General features: G+C 43.5%; 1 protein-coding gene across 11 annotated transcripts in view; it reads left to right on the top strand.

Annotated features, from left to right (window-relative positions):
• DCAF1 (DDB1 and CUL4 associated factor 1) overlaps positions 1-19776 on the top strand; it is a 111295-nt gene that overhangs the window by 87654 nt on the left and 3865 nt on the right. For all 11 annotated transcript variants that reach the window (XM_063703831.1, XM_063703832.1, XM_063703835.1 and 8 more), the window contains 9 exons: positions 690-888; positions 1368-1450; positions 2683-2767; positions 4702-4935; positions 5516-5609; positions 6173-6277; positions 6493-6566; positions 7078-7179; positions 16142-16394. In XM_063703831.1, coding sequence (XP_063559901.1) covers positions 690-888; positions 1368-1450; positions 2683-2767; positions 4702-4935; positions 5516-5609; positions 6173-6277; positions 6493-6566; positions 7078-7179; positions 16142-16394 — 1229 coding nt within the window. The remainder of the gene's footprint in view (positions 1-689; positions 889-1367; positions 1451-2682; positions 2768-4701; positions 4936-5515; positions 5610-6172; positions 6278-6492; positions 6567-7077; positions 7180-16141; positions 16395-19776) is intronic.

Raw genomic sequence — 19776 nt, 5'->3', positions numbered from 1 at the left:
TTGTTGGCAGTATATTGATATAATCCTTTGTGTTCTCATCTCAACTAGTATGTTTTCTAGAACCCACACCCCCTCATTACTACTGTCCATAAGGAGGCTCCCAAACTTGTGCTGGTGCAAGTTGCTTCCTGTTCTGATTCTTGACAAATCTTACATAAAGGTTACGGGATCACAGGTTTTAAACATGGGAATTTTTTTTTTTTTTTGGAGACGGAGTCTCTCTATCGCCTAGGCTGGAGTACAGTGGTGCTATCTTGGCTCACTGCAACCTCTGCCTCCTAGGTTCGAGTGATTCTTGTGCCTCAGCCTCCTGAGTAGCTGGGATTACAGGCAGGCGCCACCATATCTAGCTAATTTTTGCATTTTTAATAGAGATGGGGTTTTACCATGTTGGCCAGGCTGGTGTTGAATTCCTGACCTCAATCGATCCCCCCCTTCGGCCTCCCAAAGTGCTAGGATTATAGGCATGAGCCACTGTGTCTGGCCTAAACATGGGAATTTTTGTTATTTAAATTTGTAAGTGGAAATCTTTTTCTTATTTAAAATAAAAAGCACTGAAGGTCGCTGTGATTTTGGAAGAAGCCATTTGAAACATTAATGTTCTGTGCTTTTTCTTCTATCCTAGCAGTTTGCTTTTTCTGAGTCCCTGCACATTCTTTGCCTGTGATTCTCTTTTTTTTTTTGCTTAGATTCCGTCCTATTTCAGTGTTCCGGGAAGCCAATGAAGATGAGAGTGGCTTCACCTGCTGTGCATTCTCAGCACGGGAGCGGTTCCTGATGCTTGGCACCTGCACAGGGCAGCTGAAGCTCTATAATGTGTTTAGTGGACAGGAGGAGGCCAGCTATAACTGTCACAACTCAGCCATCACACATCTTGAACCTTCCAGGGTAAGGGTTCCTTCCTAGGATGCTCTCAGTCATTCTTCCAAGATGAATTGGTGAACTAGAGTAAAGGAGGCTTACCCTTTATTGAGCTCTCTCTTTTAAATGAGTCCTCAACTGGAAAGTCTAGTTGAGGTTAATTCATATTTCAGATGGAGACTGAGGAATATGGCAAAGTTAGTAGGAAGAAAGGAACCATCTTTGACATCTTCTCATTTTCCCCCCTCCCTTTTATCTATTCTATTTTTGTGGCTAGTTCAGTAGGATTTAATATTCTCTTAAGTTTGGTTATTTTATAGGACACTATAGGTGTATGTATTCAAATCCTAGTGGCTTCTGACCATTTCTTGGTTTCTGGGGATTATAAAATTGTCTCTTTAATTCAACAACATTTGTATGCAAATCTTTAAAAATGCTAATGGCAGGTAGTGACATCTGCATGTATGTAAATACGTGGTTACCCACCTTGCGCCTTTTTCTTTTAGGATGGGTCCTTGCTGCTGACATCTGCTACTTGGAGCCAGCCTTTGTCTGCACTTTGGGGAATGAAGTCAGTATTTGATATGAAGTATGTATCTGCTTTTGGAACCTAGTCTATGCTTTATTTACCTAGTTTATACCCCCCTTCTTTTGGTTCTTAGACTGGAAGCCTTTTGGGGAAAGAGGATGCTGTCAGTTATTGTTAACTTCTCTCTTCCTCATCTGAGACTCATGTTTAATAAGACTTTATCTTTCTTAATTCCTAGATACTTTTATGATGTATATACATTCTCATTATGCAGCAGACCCCGACCCAGAATCTATGTATTTTCCCATGTTCACGTAGGACATTGCAGTCTTTGCTGTGTCTCCTCTCCTCTCCCCTCCCCTCCCCCCTCACCTCCCCTCCTTTTCTCTCTCCTCTCTTCTCCTCTCCTTTCCTTTCCTTTTTTTTTTTTTTTCTATTTTTTGTGAGACAGAGTCTCGTTCTGTCGCCCAGGCTGGAGTGCAGTGGCGCGATCTCAGCCTACTGCAAGCTCCGCCTGCCGGGTTCACACCATTCTCCTGCCTTAGCCTCCCGAGCAGCTGGGACTAGAGGCGCCCGCCACCACACCTGGCTAATATTTTATATTTTTAGTAGAGACAGCGTTTCACCGTGTTAGCCAGGATGGTGTTGATCTCCTGACCTTGTGATCCGCTGGCCTCGGCCTCCCAAAGTGCTGGGATTACAGGCCTGAGCCACCGCACCTGGCCTTTTCTTTTCTTTCCTTCTTTAGACGGGGTCTCATTCTGTCACTTAGGTTGGAGTGCGGTGGCACAAGCATGACCTACTGCAACCTCCACCTCCCAGGCTCAAGTGATCCTCTCATCTCAGCCTGCTGAGTAGCTGGGACCACAGGCATATGCCACCACGCCTGGCTAATTTTTTGCACTTTTGGTAGAGATAGGGTTTCGACATGTTGCCCAGGGTGGTCTCGAACTCCTGAGCTTAGACAATCCACCTGCCTCAGCCTCCCAAAGTGCTGGGATTGTAGGAGTGAGCTACCATGCCTGGCCCCTTTGCTGCATGTTTCAAAGGCACATGTGCCCTGTTTGTCATTTCTCTAAGGAATTCCCATTCATTATTTTGTATCTGCTTGGATAAGCTGATAGAAGGAATTTTCTTTGTAATCTAAGTGTATGATTGTTTCCTCTTTGGGAGTCCAGGATCTTTAGGTGAGTGTGATTGTGCAAGAGGCTGGGGGTCACCTGTGTTTCAGTTGGTTGCAGGAATATGTCCTGAAGATCTGTCACTTCAGTGCTCCTGTTGTTGGTCCATAGGCATTCCTTCACAGAAGATCACTATGTTGAGTTCAGTAAGCACTCCCAGGATCGGGTCATCGGCACAAAAGGAGACATTGCCCACGTAAGTACTTAAGAACCACTGTTTTCAAGCTGATTATACCCATTTGTTCATACTGAAATCTTCTTGATAGAATGTGAGGACCTAAGTCCTTTGGGCAACTAGAAATCAATGATATTCCTTCTAGTTAGAATCTAAAAGTATGATAATATAGTTCTGAGCTGTATGGGAAAAATGTATAAGGGCTAAACGTGACATTGAGAAAGATGTCATTAGCACCACAGATATTTTTGAATTCTTAGTAAGTTTTAGATTAGAAATGAAGCCCCTGCCTTTATGGACCCTCACTGGGGAGACAATAAAGAAGCAAATATACGGTAAATTTAGGTGGTAAGTGTTTCAGAGAAAATGAAAGCAGGGTAAGAGGTAGGAAATGCTTGGTGGTGGTGTGGGGGACTTCTCTTTTATCTAGGGTAGACAGCATCACTGATGGGGTAATGTTTAAGCAGAGCCTTGAAGGAAACGCGAGATTCAGGAAGATACCTGGAGGAACAGCGTAAGGCACAGGAAATGGCAAGGGAAAAGCCCTTGCTTGGGAGGTGGGAGGAGAGCTGAGGTCTGTGAGGGGCCTGTATCTGGTAGCATCTTGTAGGTGGTAGTTAGGGCCTTTAGCTTTTCTTTTGAGTGAGATGAAGACACTGGTGGGTGAGTAGAGGATACATGAGTGGATGTAAAGTTCCTAAAGTGTGACTCTGGTTTTTGTGAGAGAAGCAAGAGCAGCCTTCCAGGTCAGAGGGTGTTGTACCACCTGACACATGAGAGGACCTGTGGGTTTGGGCCTGGGTAGGCATGGTAGAGGCTATGAGAAATGGAGGACCTTGGCCCTGGGATTTTGGACACATGAAATTTGAGATTCTTTTAGACATTCAAGTAGAGAATGGGGATTGAATACAAAAGTTGGGAGCTGGCCAGACTTAGTGGCTTCTGCCTGTAATCCCAGCACTTTGGGAGGCTGAGGTGGGAGGCCAGGAGTTCGAGACCAGCCTGGGCAACATAGAGAGACTTCCCCCATCTCTACAAAAAATAAACAAAATTGTCTGAGCTTGGTGGGCTTGGGACCTATAGTCCCAGCTACTCAGGAAGCTGAGACGGGAGGGTTGCTTGAGCCCATGAGTTGGAGGCTGCTGTGAGCTATGATTATGTCACTGTACTCCAGCCTGAGTAACCAAGTGAGACCCTGTCTCTGAAAATAAAAACAACAAAAAATTGGGAGTTCAAGAAAGAGGTGTGGGTTGGGAAATATAAATATGGGACTTGTCCACATATTGACAGTATTTATTTATTTATTTATTTATTTTTGAGACAGGGTCTTGTTCTGTCACCCAGGCTGCAGTGCAGTGGCACGATCACAGCTCACCACAGCCTTGACTGCCTGGACTCAAGCAATCCTCTTACCTCAGCCTCCTGAGTAGCTGGGACTACAGGCGAGCACCATCACACCTGGCTAATTTTTTTGTATTTTTGTAGAGACGGCATTTCCTCAACATTGCCCAGGCTGGTCTCGAACTCCTGGGCTCAAGTGATCCACTTTTCTTGGTGTCCCAAAATGTTGGCATTGCAGGCATGAGTCACTGTCCCCAGCTGATAGTATTTACAGCCATGAACTTACATGAGATCATCAAGGGGACTAGAGAAGAGTTGTGGGTATAGAACCCTGGCATGTGTTTAGGAGTTGCCAAATGAGGAACTTGGGAAGGAAATCAAATATAATGGCCAGTAAAGCAGAATGGAACCCCAAGAAAAAGAGGTGCCTGGCCGGGTGCGGTGGCTCACGCCTGTAATCCCAGCACTTTGGGAGGCAGTATTCTGTGGTAATCATTGATCCATGTGGAGAATTTGTGTGTTAATTTTAGAAACTGCTTTGCACATTTTCTCTTTAAATTTGTCAGTGGATGGATTGGTCTGATTTTTCTCTTCCCATCCCTTCTTCTCTAAAGATTTATGATATTCAGACTGGCAACAAGCTGTTGACTCTGTTTAACCCAGATCTTGCCAACAACTACAAGAGGAACTGTGCCACCTTTAATCCTACAGATGATCTTGTCTTAAATGATGGCGTCCTCTGGGATGTCCGCTCTGCACAGGCCATCCACAAGTTTGACAAGTTCAATATGAACATCAGTGGTGTTTTCCATCCAAATGGACTGGAGGTGATCATTAATACTGAGATTGTATCCTTTATACTCATGTCTTACCTTCCATTTGTTGTCTGGTTTGTGGTGCAGAAATAATTTGTTCTATCTTCATACCAATACCTGCTTAAAGTGTCCACACTGGTAATAATATGGTGCCTGTCCTTTGGTTTGAAATGTTAGTGAAATCTCCAAAGCACTGTTGCCAATGTTAGTAATTACTGACAACTTTCACTAGCATGTTTTCTATGTATTTGGTAAGAGTGACCAGTTTCCTACCTCCCAGTTCTCCAAGAATTGAATTAGCTTTTATCTGTCTTCAGAAGGATTTTACTTTTGCTCTATAAAAAATCAGTTGCCACATAAGAGGAAAATGAAGTACTACTGTTGGGAGGAAAAGAGCTCATAAAGCATTCCTGTATATGAGGATACCCTAGGATATTTTCAGAGACATCATTCAATAATATGCATTCTACATGTATTTGTTTTACCTTGATCTCATTGACTTTTAAAGTATCAATACCTGGCAGGAGGAAAAAAAGTGATATTTTAGAATTTCCTCCATTGAGATTAGATAAGTTTTGTGTAAAATAGTTTTCCTTGACCATTCCCCTCCTAGTGGGACCTTCGAACTTTTCATCTTTTGCATACTGTTCCCGCTCTGGATCAGTGTCGCGTGGTGTTCAATCACACGGGAACAGTGATGTATGGAGGTAATAAACCTTATCCTTCATTATTCTCTTTCCTTTTGCTCTACCCCTTCACTTAGTTTGATACTTCTTTTTGGAACCATCTCTCACTTGTGAATTGGAAAGCATTTGAGAGTTGTAACATAAAAGATAAAAAATTGATAGTACGAATGGTGACAAAAGATATGAAAATAATGTTGGTTTAGGGTGAAAGGCAGCTTACTTTGAAGATAACAAGGAAATCCTGTATGGAAAGAAATTTCATGCAGTATTTTCCAGTGTATCATTATGAACTTAAGAGCTTTTGCATTTGTCCTCTTGTGGTGTTACAAGCCTTGTAAGTACAGTAACACTTCTTGGAGGTAGATGAGAGGCTGAGGATATTATTTGTCACAATAGGTGGGATATGCAAGGAAGATGCTCTGAGAGGAGCTAACTAGATGCAGAGTAGATTTCTGTACAAGGGAATTTGTATGTAAACCTATATGCAAGTAGATTGTTTTGATTGGCCATTAACATTTTCTGCACTTGTGAAGAGGGGATGTTTGTGATTCCTAATAGTGTTTCCTCCCCCACTCCCCCTCAAGCTATGTTGCAGGCAGATGATGAAGATGACTTAATGGAAGAGAGGATGAAAAGCCCCTTTGGGTCATCCTTCCGAACATTTAATGCAACTGACTACAAACCTATAGGTAAGCAGGAAGGGACAGACATTGATCATTTTGTCATGTTTTGGTGTTCCTTATTTAAGATCCTTCATTTTCTGGAGGCCTGTAATTTTTTATTGAAAAACAGAGACGTTATGGAAATACTTTTGAGCAATCATCCTGAATTCCTTTAGAGGAAAAGCAGGTTTTAGGGTCACAGCAATAGTCCAATCCCAATCTTCTCACATTCTATTTTCCAGCAACCATTGATGTGAAACGGAACATCTTTGACCTGTGTACAGACACCAAAGACTGCTATCTTGCTGTCATTGAGGTAAAGGGAGCTTGCAGAGGCCCTGCTCTTTTGTTCTGATGTTTAGGATAATTTCAAGTTGTACTACAGACATTTTGTCTGATATAAGATGTAAAGTCAATACATTCCTGAAGGTAGATTATTGATAACCTGTTCATTTGATGGGGCTTGGGAGATGTACAGTACAAAGAGAAATAGTAAGAAAATCCCAATATAAGACAGCTTAGAGGATCCTGTCTCCTTTTTTTCTGGACTCACACTGTCATCCCTTTCTCAGAGGAATCTGGATCTCTCACCAGAGCAAGACTGGTTTGTTCCAAGGGTGATGGTTCCTCACCAAGTCTTTTCATTCTGTTTTTCTTCCCCTTTATGTGTCCTAGGTATAACATTTTCATAGTCAGCTCAAGAATTTCGGGTATCAGAAGCTTTAATAATTACAGGGTCAAGGTCGTGGGCACCAGTCAGAGCTGAGGCGTGGATGTGGACCTTCTGAAAAGTAACTGCTCCTTATAGACTGGATGTTCTATTTCAGAATCAAGGCAGCATGGATGCCCTGAACATGGACACAGTATGCAGGCTGTATGAAGTGGGCAGGCAGCGTCTGGCAGAGGATGAGGATGAAGAGGAGGACCAGGTCAGTGGTCTTTGAGATTTCTTTCTGCTGAACAGTGCTTAATAGAGGTTATGCTCTGCTTTTTGCTGTAGGAGGTTTTAAAGGTCTACTCAACCTTTGCTACCTGTTGCAACATTCATAAGGCTTGTCATGTACCCTTGATCACTGAAACTCAGAAGAAATTTTATTACAAGATTTTAACCAGTACCTGATGATCCCGTGAATTCCATTTGCAGAGCAATTTAAAACTTAGCAATCTCTGCTTTTTTTTTTTTTTTTTTTTTTAGAATGGAGTTTTGCTCTTGTCGCCCAGGCTGGAAATGTCATGATCTCGGCTCACTGCAGTCTCTGCCTCCTGGGTTCAAGTGATTCTCCTGCCTCAGCCTCCCAAGTAGCTGGGATTACAGGTGCCCACCACCACGCTTGGCTATTTTTTGTGTATTTTTAGTAGAGACGGGGTTTCACCGTGTTGGCCAGGCTGGTCTCGAACCTCCTGACCTCAGATGATCTGCCCACGTCGGCCTCTCAGAGTGCTTGGAGTACAGGCGTGAGCCACTGCACTTATCCTAGCAATCTCTGATTTTCGTTCAGAGATTTCTTTGTGCCCTGTTCTGGCTTCAGATAAGCATCCCCCAATGTCAATAAAAAACAGAACAGTCACTTTGCTGAGATGGACTGTAGAAATGGCTTAACCTTTATAAAGTTCTGGTTTATATTTTCTCAGTTTTATGGCATAGTCTATTATTAGGGTAAGAGTTGAACTTATAGGGAAGATAAGATTTTGATACTTTTGAGAAATTAAACATATATAAAATGTGGGTAGATAGTATCATGTCCCTCAGTCTTTGCATTTTGCTTTCATAGGGAATTTTAATTTGTGGTTGTATTATGCTAGGTGCTTGCCTGTGTGGTGTGTCAGTATGGGTTCTGAAGAGTTTCTCAAACTTCTGAGTTTCAGCAGATTTTTTCCAGCCTACAGGGCTCACAGCACATTCTCTTTCCAAGAGTACATTATCCAGGGCAGATTCTTTTGTCTAATTTTCTGAGAAATATTTATTGCTGAGTGAGTACTGTAAAGTTGAAAATGAATGACTAGGATTTGACTTTGCTCTTCAGATATTAAAGCAGCTAAAAATGTTTTCTTCCCCAGTTCTTGGGTCCATTTCTGTTTTCCCCCTACTATCGTATTCTTTAGTCTTGGTGCTTTGTCTCTCTTTTTTTTTTTTCTGAGATGGAGTTTTGCTCTTGTCACCCAGGCTGGAGTGTAATGGCACGATCTCGGCTCACTGCAACCTCCACCTCTGGGGTTCAAGCAATTCTCCTGCCTCAGCCTCCTGAGTAGCTGGGATTACAGGCACATGTCACTATGCCCAGCTAATTTTTGTATTTTTTTTAGTAGAGATGGGGTTTCACAATGTTGGCCAGGCTGGTCTGGAACTCCTGACCTCAGGTGATCCACCCGCCTCGGCCTCCCAAAGTGCTGGGATTACAGGCATGAGCCACCACGCCCAGCCAGCTTTGTGTCCTCTTTAAGGGCACAGAGGTGCTCTGGATGAGAAGCAGTGGTATCACAGGACCGGGGAAAGTACATTTCCCTCAGTTTGCATTGCCACAGCTCTCTTGCCCTCATCCTTCCCTACTTTTTGATAAATCATGCTCAATGGTTAGGGCTAATGTAATAGCTTTCTCTTAGCATCCTTTCAAAACAGCTTGTACTTACATTTAAAATAATTCTTTAAAAGCAAGAATTTTTGAAAATGGTAATATTTGAAAATGCTAATTTTGTAAGGATGTAAGTCTAATACTAGGGCAAAGGACCCATGTTTTTCTCTAATGGGTCTTAGTACTAAGCAAGAGTGTTTTGTTGAGATTTAGCTAGTTTGAGATTTAGCTATGTGTTTTACTGTTGGGCATTACAGGATATGAGCATATAATTTGTTCTGTAAATCAAATCCTTTGAATACTGCATCACCTGTACATCAAAGATGACACAGTATACCTGGATCAAATACACCTGGGTAAAAAAGCTAGAACAGAGACTCAACCTAAAATCCCCTGTGTGTGCTCTCTTGGTCTTCACTGTTTTGACTGTCTAAGCATGCATTTTATTAGAGGCCCTAGATGATTCGTGATCTGCAGAAATGGGCTTCTGAGCAGAGTGAGGAGACTCTTGTGTGGTGGGCAGCTGGTGGCCACGGTGGGATCAGAGCAGAGCCTTCCTCAGGGCCTGGTAAAGGATAATTAGGCTGTAGAGTTTGAAACAACTTCACCAAATGCTGCCAAGGATCTGCTAGTGTAGAAAGGCTTTCCTTTACTGCTTTCCAGCTATATGGGCTCTATAGGGGCCTTGGTTTCATGGGTGAGAGGAGCCAGCAGTGTCTAAAGCTCATGTGAGTTATGAGATATGGGTAGAAGGGAGAGGTTTTCCAGTGGATACTTGAGATCTTTGATTTATTTGTGACATGGATTTTAGTGTTTTCTTGAGTGCTGTGCTATTACAGCTTGTACATGTTTCTAGTCTTTCTGGGTAGCAGAGCTTGGTATTAGGTCCTCCAAATTTCATGTGGTTGCCTTGAGTGGGTTTCTTAATACTGCCTGTTCTTTTATTCTCACTTCAGTTTGCTGCCTTAGACACCTCACTCCCTTAATGCCTACTTTTTCACATTAGCTATCATGAAACAAGACGTAGTTTATTCTTGAGTCCATACAGAGGGTGCAGTTGTCAGGCCATTTGCGCGTACATTTCAATGGTATGGGTGGCTGTCGACTGCTTTGTCCTCCGTGGGTTTATTCATCACTACCAGGTATCAGTTCTGAATCAGGCTTCTTGGATGTTACATGTTGAAGCATAAATCTGAGGCCAAAACTGGGTTATTTGTCAACATCATTATCCCAGCCCTCCCATATCCGTGCATTTAATAAGGCAGTGGGCGGCAGTCTTCTCTGGGAACCATCACCTGGGTCCATGTGATGCCTGGTGTCTGTCTTTGAGGGGGAGGTCAACTCAGAGGAAAGTTGAGATTGCCCTAGACACCTTGGGAGTTGGAAGGCTATTCTCTGGGTTGGCCTTATTCTTGCAGACATGGAGTGGGGAGAGGCAAAGGCACTGGAGGTTAGTGGCTGGCTGTGGAAGCGAGAGGCCACCATAAGGGAATAATTTAAGAGTTATACTCCTCTTATCCCACCCTCTCCAGGAAGGCTTGGGTCAGGGAAAAGACTGACTACTACTTCTTCTTTTGTCCTGCTTAACTTCTGAGAAGTTAAGGGAGAAAGAGATTAGGAAGGGCATATGGTAGTGGTCAGGACTTTTGACTTGGATGCAGGAAGGAAAGCAAGAGGCTGCCTCAGCGTGACAGCCAAGAGTGAGAGGGGCAGGCTCACGAGGGCTCTAAGGAGTGGCTCTGGAGCCCAGCCTGTAGAAGAGCCGGAAAGCTTTCTAGCTCAGAGAAGACTAGGTGGCAGGGTAGGTGTGCAACATGGCTAAGTTATTATTGTGGCTTCCAGATTTCTTAGGATCTAGGCATGTTTCACTCCATACTGATATTACAGCTTTTATTGATCATCTGGTGCATTTCATGTTTGAAGGACCTCTGTTAGAGAACTGCTTATCCCCTCAAGCCCTTGGCATTTTGATTTTTGATTTAGAGATGTTTCGGGTGGGATAATACCGTATCTATTTGAGTAGGTCTCTTTTGTAACCTTAATTCTGTTGATCCATGCTCCTTCTAGAATCTTGTGGTGGAGTTTGGCTGTTTTTACTATCTCCATCAGATTTCTGCCTACTGCCTCTCATGCACAGTGTGCCAGCTTGAATTTTTTTTAAACTCACTTTCCTTTGTAGGAAAACCAGTCTCTAGTTTTACTTTGCTTTGTACGCTTCACCTGATTTTAAAACTAGAGACTTTTCATTTTCCTATGAATCATTTGCTATTCAAAGTTTTGTCCTAGTCTAGATATCTGTTCTCAGGTCTTCTCAGATGTTCCAGATATGGCTTATGTGGCTCAGGGATACAGGCACCTGTGACCAACACCTTTGAATTTGCCTTTTCATTATAGCAAAATAAATTCAGAAGCCTGAATGGTCAGCCGTCATCTAATAAAATGGTCCAGCATAAAGAGCTTTATCGAGATATAATTGACATGCCATAAAATATTTGTCCTTTGTCCTTATGCTTAAATAAGCTTGGAGATTAAGAGGAAAGGATGAAAGGTACAGCTGTATCTAGATGAATGAAAACCTAAACAATGTATTGGACACCCATATAAATATTTGGTTCCTGAGGCTGCTAGTCTGCCTGCCTTCAGGCATTTGATGAAAGCAGAGATAAGCTAGTCACCTATCAAAGCTCATTATTATCCATTAGAAGTTTGGTATCTGGTTGGTTTTGTTTTTGTTTTTGTTTTTTTTTTTTTTGAGATGGAGTCTCACCCTGTCACCCAGGCTGGAGCGCAGTGTTGCGATCTTGGCTCACTGCAACCTCCACCTCCCAGGTTCAGGCAAATCTCCTGCTTTAGCCTCCCTGAGTAGCTGGGATTATAGGCGCCTGCCACCACAACCGGCTAATTCTGTATTTTTAGTAGAGATGGGGTTTCACCATGTTAGCCAGGCTGATCTCGAACTCCTGACCTCAGGTGACCCGCTCACCTTGGCCTCCCAAAGTGCTGGGATTATAGGCATGAGCCACCGCGCCCAACCTGGTGCCTGTGTTTTTAGAAATCAGTTCATTCATCTTTGATTTGACTTTTAGAAAAGTTACAAAACCAAAGATAAGTAATTGATCATTGCTCCTAGATTTTGACAAGGCAATACATTTTAGCTAATTATACTTAACCTTAAATTTATAATAAAAAACTCAACAAAGGAATAATGCTCTCTGTTTTCCACTCCATTTTGGAGTCTGGGACACACTGTGTGCTGTGCTTCCTGTGTGTTCTCCACTGCCTAGAAGTGGATGTTAAGAGTCTTTACTGATTACACACACCTGGTCAGAGCTAAATGTGTTGATTCCTGAAAGGCTCATTTTCCTAAAGAATTGAAATGTAACTTGAGTTAGATTCTGCCAGTGAGGAAAGAAAAACAAACATTTATGACCCTAAAGTGAACCTATAGCCTTTAAGGACAGAAAAAGTATTTTTTAAAAAGTAGGCATTTATACATTTAGCAAAATATGACATATTACATAAAGGTCAGGATCAGATTTGAATGACTGTTTTTTTTTTTTTTTTTTTTTTGAGACGGAGTCTCACTCTGTTTCGCCCAGGCCTCCGCCTCCTAGGTTCAAGCAATTCTCCTGTCTCAGCCTCCCAAGTAGCTGGGACTAAAGGCATATGCCACCACACCCGACTAATTTTGTATTTTAGTAGAGACGAGGTTTCACCGTGTTGGCCAGGCTGGTCTCGAACTCCTGACCTCAGGTGATCCACCCGCCTTGGCCTCCCAAAGTGCTGGGATTACAGGTGTGAGCCACTGCGCCCAGCCAAAGTGTAGGTAAAAGGCATCTGAAGCCTATGTAGATGGAGAGCTTATTAGGTTTGGGAGAACTGAACCTCTTGGCATAGAAGGTGAGAAGCCAGTGTGAAGGTGGTGATGAGGTGGGGATGAGAAAAGTGTCTGTGGTAACAGGGTCTCAGGGTTGGTTGAGATCCAGAGCAGGAGTGGGCAGCATGCTTCCTCCTCAGACCAGGGCTGAAGCCAGGTTTAGATGTAGAGGGGACCAGAGAGCAGCGGAGGGAGCTTATGCCAGTTGACCTATTTTCTGTAAAGGAAAGGGGTGAGTTGTTTATCTGCAGGGTTTGGGGGCTTTGGGTAACCATGAAATTGATGTAGGTGGAATTAAGGAGAGAAGAGTTTTAGAATTCTTTCTGTAGGGAAATTTATTAGTACCTTAATTTAAAATGGCCTGGCCCTGAATTCCTCTAAGCCCTAAAAGAAGTCTTAGAGAATTAAAAAAAAACAATATCCCTGGATCCAAAACATTTTCTAAATGTTGTCAGAGTTGAGTCAGGATTCTAGAAAAATTTGGGTTTTTTTTTTTTTTTTTTTTGAGACAGAGTCTTGCTCTGTCGTCCAGGTTGGAGTGCAGTGGCGCGATCTCGGCTCACTGCAAGCTCCGCCTCCTGGGTTCATGCCATTCTCCTGCCTCAGCCTCCAGAGTAGCTGGGAGTACAGGTGCCCGTCACCACACCCAGCAAATTTTTTGTAGTTTTAATAGAGATGGGGTTTCGCTGTGTTAGCCAGGATGGTCTCGATCTCCTTACCTCGTGATCTGCCCACCTCGGCCTCCCAAAGTGTTGGGATTACAGGTGTGAGCCACCACGCCCGGCCTGTTTTTGTTTTTGTTTTCAAAGAAATGGGATCTCACTCTGTTGCCCAGGCTGGAGTGCAGTGGCACAATCGTAGTTCAATGTAGTCTTGAATTCCTGGGTTCAAGTGATCCTCCTGCCTCAGCTTCCTGAGTAGCTGGGACTACAGGTGTGTGCCGTTGTGCCCAGCTAAGCTTTGCTTTTTCATTAAATAATTATTTTTAGTTTTTACTTTTTGGACCACTCATTGGAAGCTTTATTCTTTAGATCTGAAGGAGAGGGGTACATGCCACCAGTTACTTGACCAGCAGAGAATGCACCTAAAATTGCTTCCTAGAATCTCTTTTGGGTTCTGCCACAGCATTTTGGATGGGTCTTGTGAGCCTCTGCTTCATGATCCCAGTTTCAGATTTAAAATTTGGAAAGTGAGTTTATGGCTATGTCCATGTGTGACAAAATACATGGTGAGAAATCAGCATTGGGCATTAAATACAAAGTAGAGACGACAAAGTGAGGTGCTCAACTTGAGATTCAGGTAGATCTCTTTCCTACTAATTTCCCCTCCTCTCTCTCATGGTCACATATGATGTGTTTGTGGCCTTCTGGGATGAATATATATACATCTGTTCTGCTATAAAATTAAGTAAAATTTGGGTTTGTCTGCTGCTGGAAGAGTTTGGAATGGTATCTAGTTCAAAGCTTAGACCCTGCTTGAAAATATTCCAGGATTGCTCTTGATATGGAAGCTTTTTGTTCAGTTCTTCTAGATCAGCTAAGCCTCAATGTTCTTCAAAATGAAAGAGAATTGTCTTCATGAATTTTCTGGCTAGCCCATGCCTATTTGAGCAGTTTAACCTTTCATGTACACGCTCAACCGTGGACCTTTAGTTGTGCTATCTTAAATTTTAAATATAAGTGTTCTGTCCACGAAGCCTTAAGAGACACAGGGCCCTGGGTACTTTCTTTCTTACTTATTTTTAACTGTGGCACTTTGTTAGTGGATTAGCTAATTTTGGTCAAGTCTATGAAAATACGCCTGGAAAAAGAGGCAAAAGTTGTAATCTGGTAAGCACTTGGATGATATCCCCTGAATTTTGACCCCGCTTTCCTTTCCCAGTTATTTGTGTGAGCTTATGTGCTTGTAGGGTCTGAGAGCCTGTCTGTGTTTCAGTTTATCATTGTGGACTCCAGACACTCATAGTTCCTTTGAGGTGGGTGAATGCTTAGTAGTTATTTATCCACTCACCTCTGGAGGGGATGTGTGGCCAAGGCTTTGGAATAGTCTCAGGCCTTCTGTGTGTGTGTGTGTTGGCACATACACAAATGCTCCCACAAAATCTGGTACATACCATACATGCACTTGCACAAGTATTTGGAGTACTAGGTATTTAAAAGGGGCTCAGTTTTTCCAACATAACTGGCAGAAATTTTGAAGAGTCTAAATTACTGAATTACACAGTTTATCAAAAAGTCACTAATGGTGGTTCCAAAATTACCAGAAGTCCGCAAAGCAGAGCTACCCTGCTGAATGATCCTAGCTTATGTTACACACTGGTTTCTAGTGGCTGGGTAAGCACAAAATGCTTGTTTTTTAAGTGCTTGGCAGGCAATAACACCTTTAAAATGAAAGAAGATGTAACCACTGAGTATAAGTTTTAAAATAATAAGAACAAAAAAATTTTTTTGTGCTTACGTTGGGCTTATTCCATCTTGAATTTCATTAGGTTGATGTATTAAATGAATTTTACATTTTATTATTGTAACAATTAGAATCCTTTGCTATTGGCAAGGCTGACAGTTGACGTTTGAGCAGAAGGATAAGTGTCTTGAGTGGCAGCTACGTTTACTTGGGAATGCCTGTTATCCCTGTCAAAGCAAAGAGGTATCTTTGTGTCCTCTCCCTTTTGAAGGGAAACAGTTGGGATTCTAATGCAAACCTGAAATCTGTGGCAGATGCCAGAATGTACCATTTACAAAGCCCAGGGTCCCTAGAACAAAGTATTTCATTGACGTTCTGGTAATTTTCTTGCCTTTGCAAGTTCTTGTAAGAATGGAAAGAAAGATAGTTTCTCTAGCATACTTTTTTTTTCTTTTTGGCTTATGACAGGAAATATGGGTTTCTGTTAGTGTTCTATATTTTAAGTCTTTTGTTGCAATGTTGTTCTGATCAAATGTTTGTGATAGCATGGTTAGGAGCTTATCCACATTCTTGGTTAGAAGATCAAGGGCAAGAGCTTGAAGGGCTGAGGAGATAATGAGCAGCTGTGTTCTTCCATTTTGTTAAAGCATTGCATTTTAGATTCCAGGTAAAAGGATTTTTTCTAGTGTCTCAGCTGATTTCACTTGCTTTGGTTGATGCAGGTGAGAAGGAAGAGCCCCCTTGGGCTCCTAGAATATTGATGGCAGAGACTTCTGTGAAGCGAGTTGTCTGTTTCCTTGCATAAGGGCTATGTGACCATTAATCCTTGTCTGAGGGGTGCTTTGACCGTCTTGAGGGACATGTGTGCCTATCTCAGCCATCACTGACAAGTCTGGCTGGCTCATGAAGTCTGTGCTCATCTAGATCACTACTACCCTCTACTGACAGTTTCCTACCCTGTCCCTTTGGTCGACCCGCCATGTGGCCCCCATGGGTCAGGCCTCTGTGTTTGTACTAATGCACGTTATGCTTTCTTACCAGGAAGAGGAAGAACAGGAGGAAGAAGATGATGATGAAGATGATGATGACACCGATGATTTAGATGAGCTTGACACTGACCAGTTGCTGGAGGCGGAGTTGGAGGAGGACGACAATAATGAGAACGCAGGGGAAGATGGGGACAATGACTTCTCTCCCTCTGATGAGGAGCTAGCAAACCTTCTAGAGGAGGGAGAGGACGGGGAGGATGAAGACTCTGATGCAGATGAGGAGGTGGAACTGATCCTGGGGGACAGTAAGTATAGGGCAGAGTTCAGGCTGAGCCTTGGCACCCAGGGCAAGATCCCTTCTTTTGTGCCCATACAACTTAGAAGGCAAGCCATACCACGGTTCTGTGCCCCATAATTTGATTCACTACTCTGGTCTCTTGAGGCAAAGCACCTTTGCATCTCTGCCCTCCTCTCCTATCAGACTGTGGAACCCAGCCAAATGGCTGTCATTTCTTATCTTTCAAGTAGAGATTGGCAGACTTTTTCTGTAAGACCAGACAGTAAATATTTTATGCAGCCGGGCACGGTGGCTCACGCCTGTAATCCCAGCACTTTGGAGGCCGAGGCGGGTGGATCACCTGAGGTCAGGAGTTCGAGACCAGCCTGGGCAACATGATGAAATCCTGTCTCTACTAAAAATACAAAATTAGCTGGGCGTGTTGGCACATGCCTATAATCCCAGCTACTTGGGAGGCTGAGGCAGGAGAATCGCTTGAACCTGGGAGGCGGAGGTTGCAGTGAGCCGAGATTGTGCCACTGCACTCCAGGCTGGGATAATAGAGTGAGATTCCATCTCAAAAAAAAAAAAAAAAAAAAAAATTGCTTTGTAGGCTATATGGCCTTTGTTGCAGCTCTTCAACTCTGCTGTTGTAGTGAGAAAGCAGTCATAGACAATCCGTAAATGAATGATTGTGGCTGTGTTCTAATAAAACTTTGTTTTGCAAAAATAGGTGGTGGGCTTGTAGTTTGTCAACTCCTGCTTCAGAGGATTAGCCTTAGAATGAAAGGCCAAAGTGTAGCTCTCCGCTGAGAGGCATGGCTAGAATCAGTCAGAAGCAGCCCCTCATGGGGTGCTGTTCTTTTTGGGGTGAATTATAAAGAAATGCAGGCCCTCTTGTGGAGGAGCCCTTTCCTGTCTCCCTTTGGCTAATCCCTCCTAACGGCCAAGGGGCAAATATTTTCCCTTTGGCTTCTGGTTTATTCACTTTCTTTTATTTACCTTTTTTTTCTTAATCCAAATTTTGAGGAACAAACTCCAGTTCTTCTAGTTATTTCCCATTAGGTTTCTGAAGTCAAGTTGTCCCCTGACTATGGTAATGAATCCTGCAGAAATCAGCAAATAGTTCAAAGAGGCTGTTAGCTCGGCAGCTGTACATGAATCTTCTTACCAAGGCTGTATTTTGAGGAAGCTTGAGGATGGGAGGGTAGGGGAGTGTCTTCTATATGTTCATCTGCTGTTCATCAACTTCTGTTTTTTCATACTTGGAGGCTGAGGTGATTCAGTGGAGTGGGCCGAAGCCTGGTCAGACAAAGTTTTAATGAACGTTTTTGTCACATGTGAATAGTGAGACATGGGAAACAAGTTATACCTCCTTTCAATTACAAGTAGTTAGCAGGGCAGGTTCACAGGGTCAACAAACAGCAGGCCAGCTGATGATGGTGCTCCCAAAATAAGAGAGCATCACTTTAATTTTTCCATTCTTAATTTGAATATAAAGCCACTCAGTTTGTATTTGGCCTGTACAATTACTGCCTCTTTTAGCTGTTGAGGAAATTCCTTCTTTCAAGCCAAAGGTAATCTGGAAAACTTTAACTCTATCAGTTGTGAGGATGTTGTTACTTTATGAGAATATTTACGATGTGAAAATAATGGATCACAACTTGAGGATGTCTCAGAGTGGACTTCAGAATTGAGGTGGAGATGCAGAGGTGGCATCTGGAGCACACTCCATGGCTCTTTCTGTGTTTCATAGAAGAGCCAGCTGCTGTCAGCAAGGAGAGCATTCTTAGCACCCATGGTTTTGCCTAACACTAATCCTTTAGAGCAGTAGCTCTGAACCTTACTGGGCTTATGAAGAGCCCTTTTAGGATAGGGTGAAAGCCATAGAAACTATAGAAAACCACACCCATGCGCCCCCATGTACCTTTACGTAGGCCCTGGAGCCTGCAGGGACTCCACGATTGCAGATGCAGAGCCCTGGCCCTAGGAAGAGAAACAGCTTGATTCTGAGATCTTTTTTTTTTTTTTGAGATGGAGTCTTACTCTGTTGCCCAGGCTGGAGTGCAGTGGCGCAGTCTTGGCTCACTGCAAGCTCCGCATCCCGGGTTCACGCCATTCTCTTGCCTCAGCCTCCTGAGTAGCTGGGACTACAGGCGCCCGCCATCACCCCCAGCTAATTTTTTGTATTTTTAGTAGAGACAGGGTTTCACCGTGTTAGCCAGGATGGTCTTGATCTCCTGACGTCGTGATCCGCCTGCTTTGGCCTCCCAAAGTGCTGGGATACAGGCATCAGCCACTGCGCCCGGCCTGATTCTGAGATCTTTATGTGTCTCTGCTTGTCAGCCCTGCCTCCAAAACCTGTATGTTGTAGAGCGATAGGTTAAACACTACAGGGATTAATTATACCTAGATTGTCTGCCTTAGCGACCTTTCAGAATGGGAGGTCCTAACCAGGGTTTGGGATTGGGTCACTTCAACACTTGGAGAATGGGGAAAGGATAAGGAAGGTAGAGAAAGGCGTCCTACGATCTGACCACCAGAGGGGAGTTGGTGCCTAAGCCCTGGAGGTTTTCTCTCAGACCTTGAGCCTGACAGTTACTTGCTTAAAGAAGATTGTGCTGTGATCTCGTTAAGCTGCATTTACAGTTCTTAGATGTGCTACAGCGTGGTTAAGATTCTTAGTTCTTAAGAGCTGCATAGCTGCTGGGCAGAAGGGTCTCAGGCCGGTGGGTCTGGCATTGTTGGCTTGTGGAGAGCATGAGTCCTGGGGGATGCTGCGGATGCTGCCGCAGGGACCAGGCAAGTTTGTGGTATGGGGTGGGGACACAGTGCTGGACTTGGTTCTGGGGAGGAGGCCCCACACCCTCCTGTGACACTTCCTCCTGGAGCTCTTACAGCAGAGGAGCTGAGGCTTGCTTTGTTCAGCTGTGTTAGATAATAGTTCTTTGCCATCTCCATCTTGTTTTCCTACTCTTCACCAATACATCACCAATACAGTCAGGCCACTCTTGTGCCCACTTAGACCAGGAACCAGGAACACTGGTTTTGTCAGCCATTTCTTTTGCTTACTTCCAGACTTTTTTGTATCATTGCCATGCTTTTCTTGGTTTTCCTTTGTCCACTTCAGTTTTCCTCCTAAAGGAAATTGTGTTTGGGGATAATGAATGAAGGAAGGTTTGGGAACATGATTGTTCTCTGTTTGTCCAAGAGTTGATTCTCTTAGGCACTGGAAAAGGCTGATGAGGGATTCTTTGCATCTAGTGGCTGCCCCTTACCACACAGGGCATTTGCAGGGCTCCAGCTCAGGGTTTGTCTGTTTTACGGGCTCAGGGTTTGTCTGTTTTACGGGGGACCTAGTTAAAATGGTTTCATAGCCTCCTGAGCTACGAGTAATCAAATTGGGCACT

Source organism: Gorilla gorilla, chromosome 2 (genome assembly GCF_029281585.2).
Source record: "Gorilla gorilla gorilla isolate KB3781 chromosome 2, NHGRI_mGorGor1-v2.1_pri, whole genome shotgun sequence".
In the NCBI taxonomy this organism is placed as follows: Eukaryota; Metazoa; Chordata; class Mammalia; order Primates; family Hominidae; genus Gorilla; species Gorilla gorilla.
This window is presented reverse-complemented; position numbering and strand designations above follow the sequence as displayed.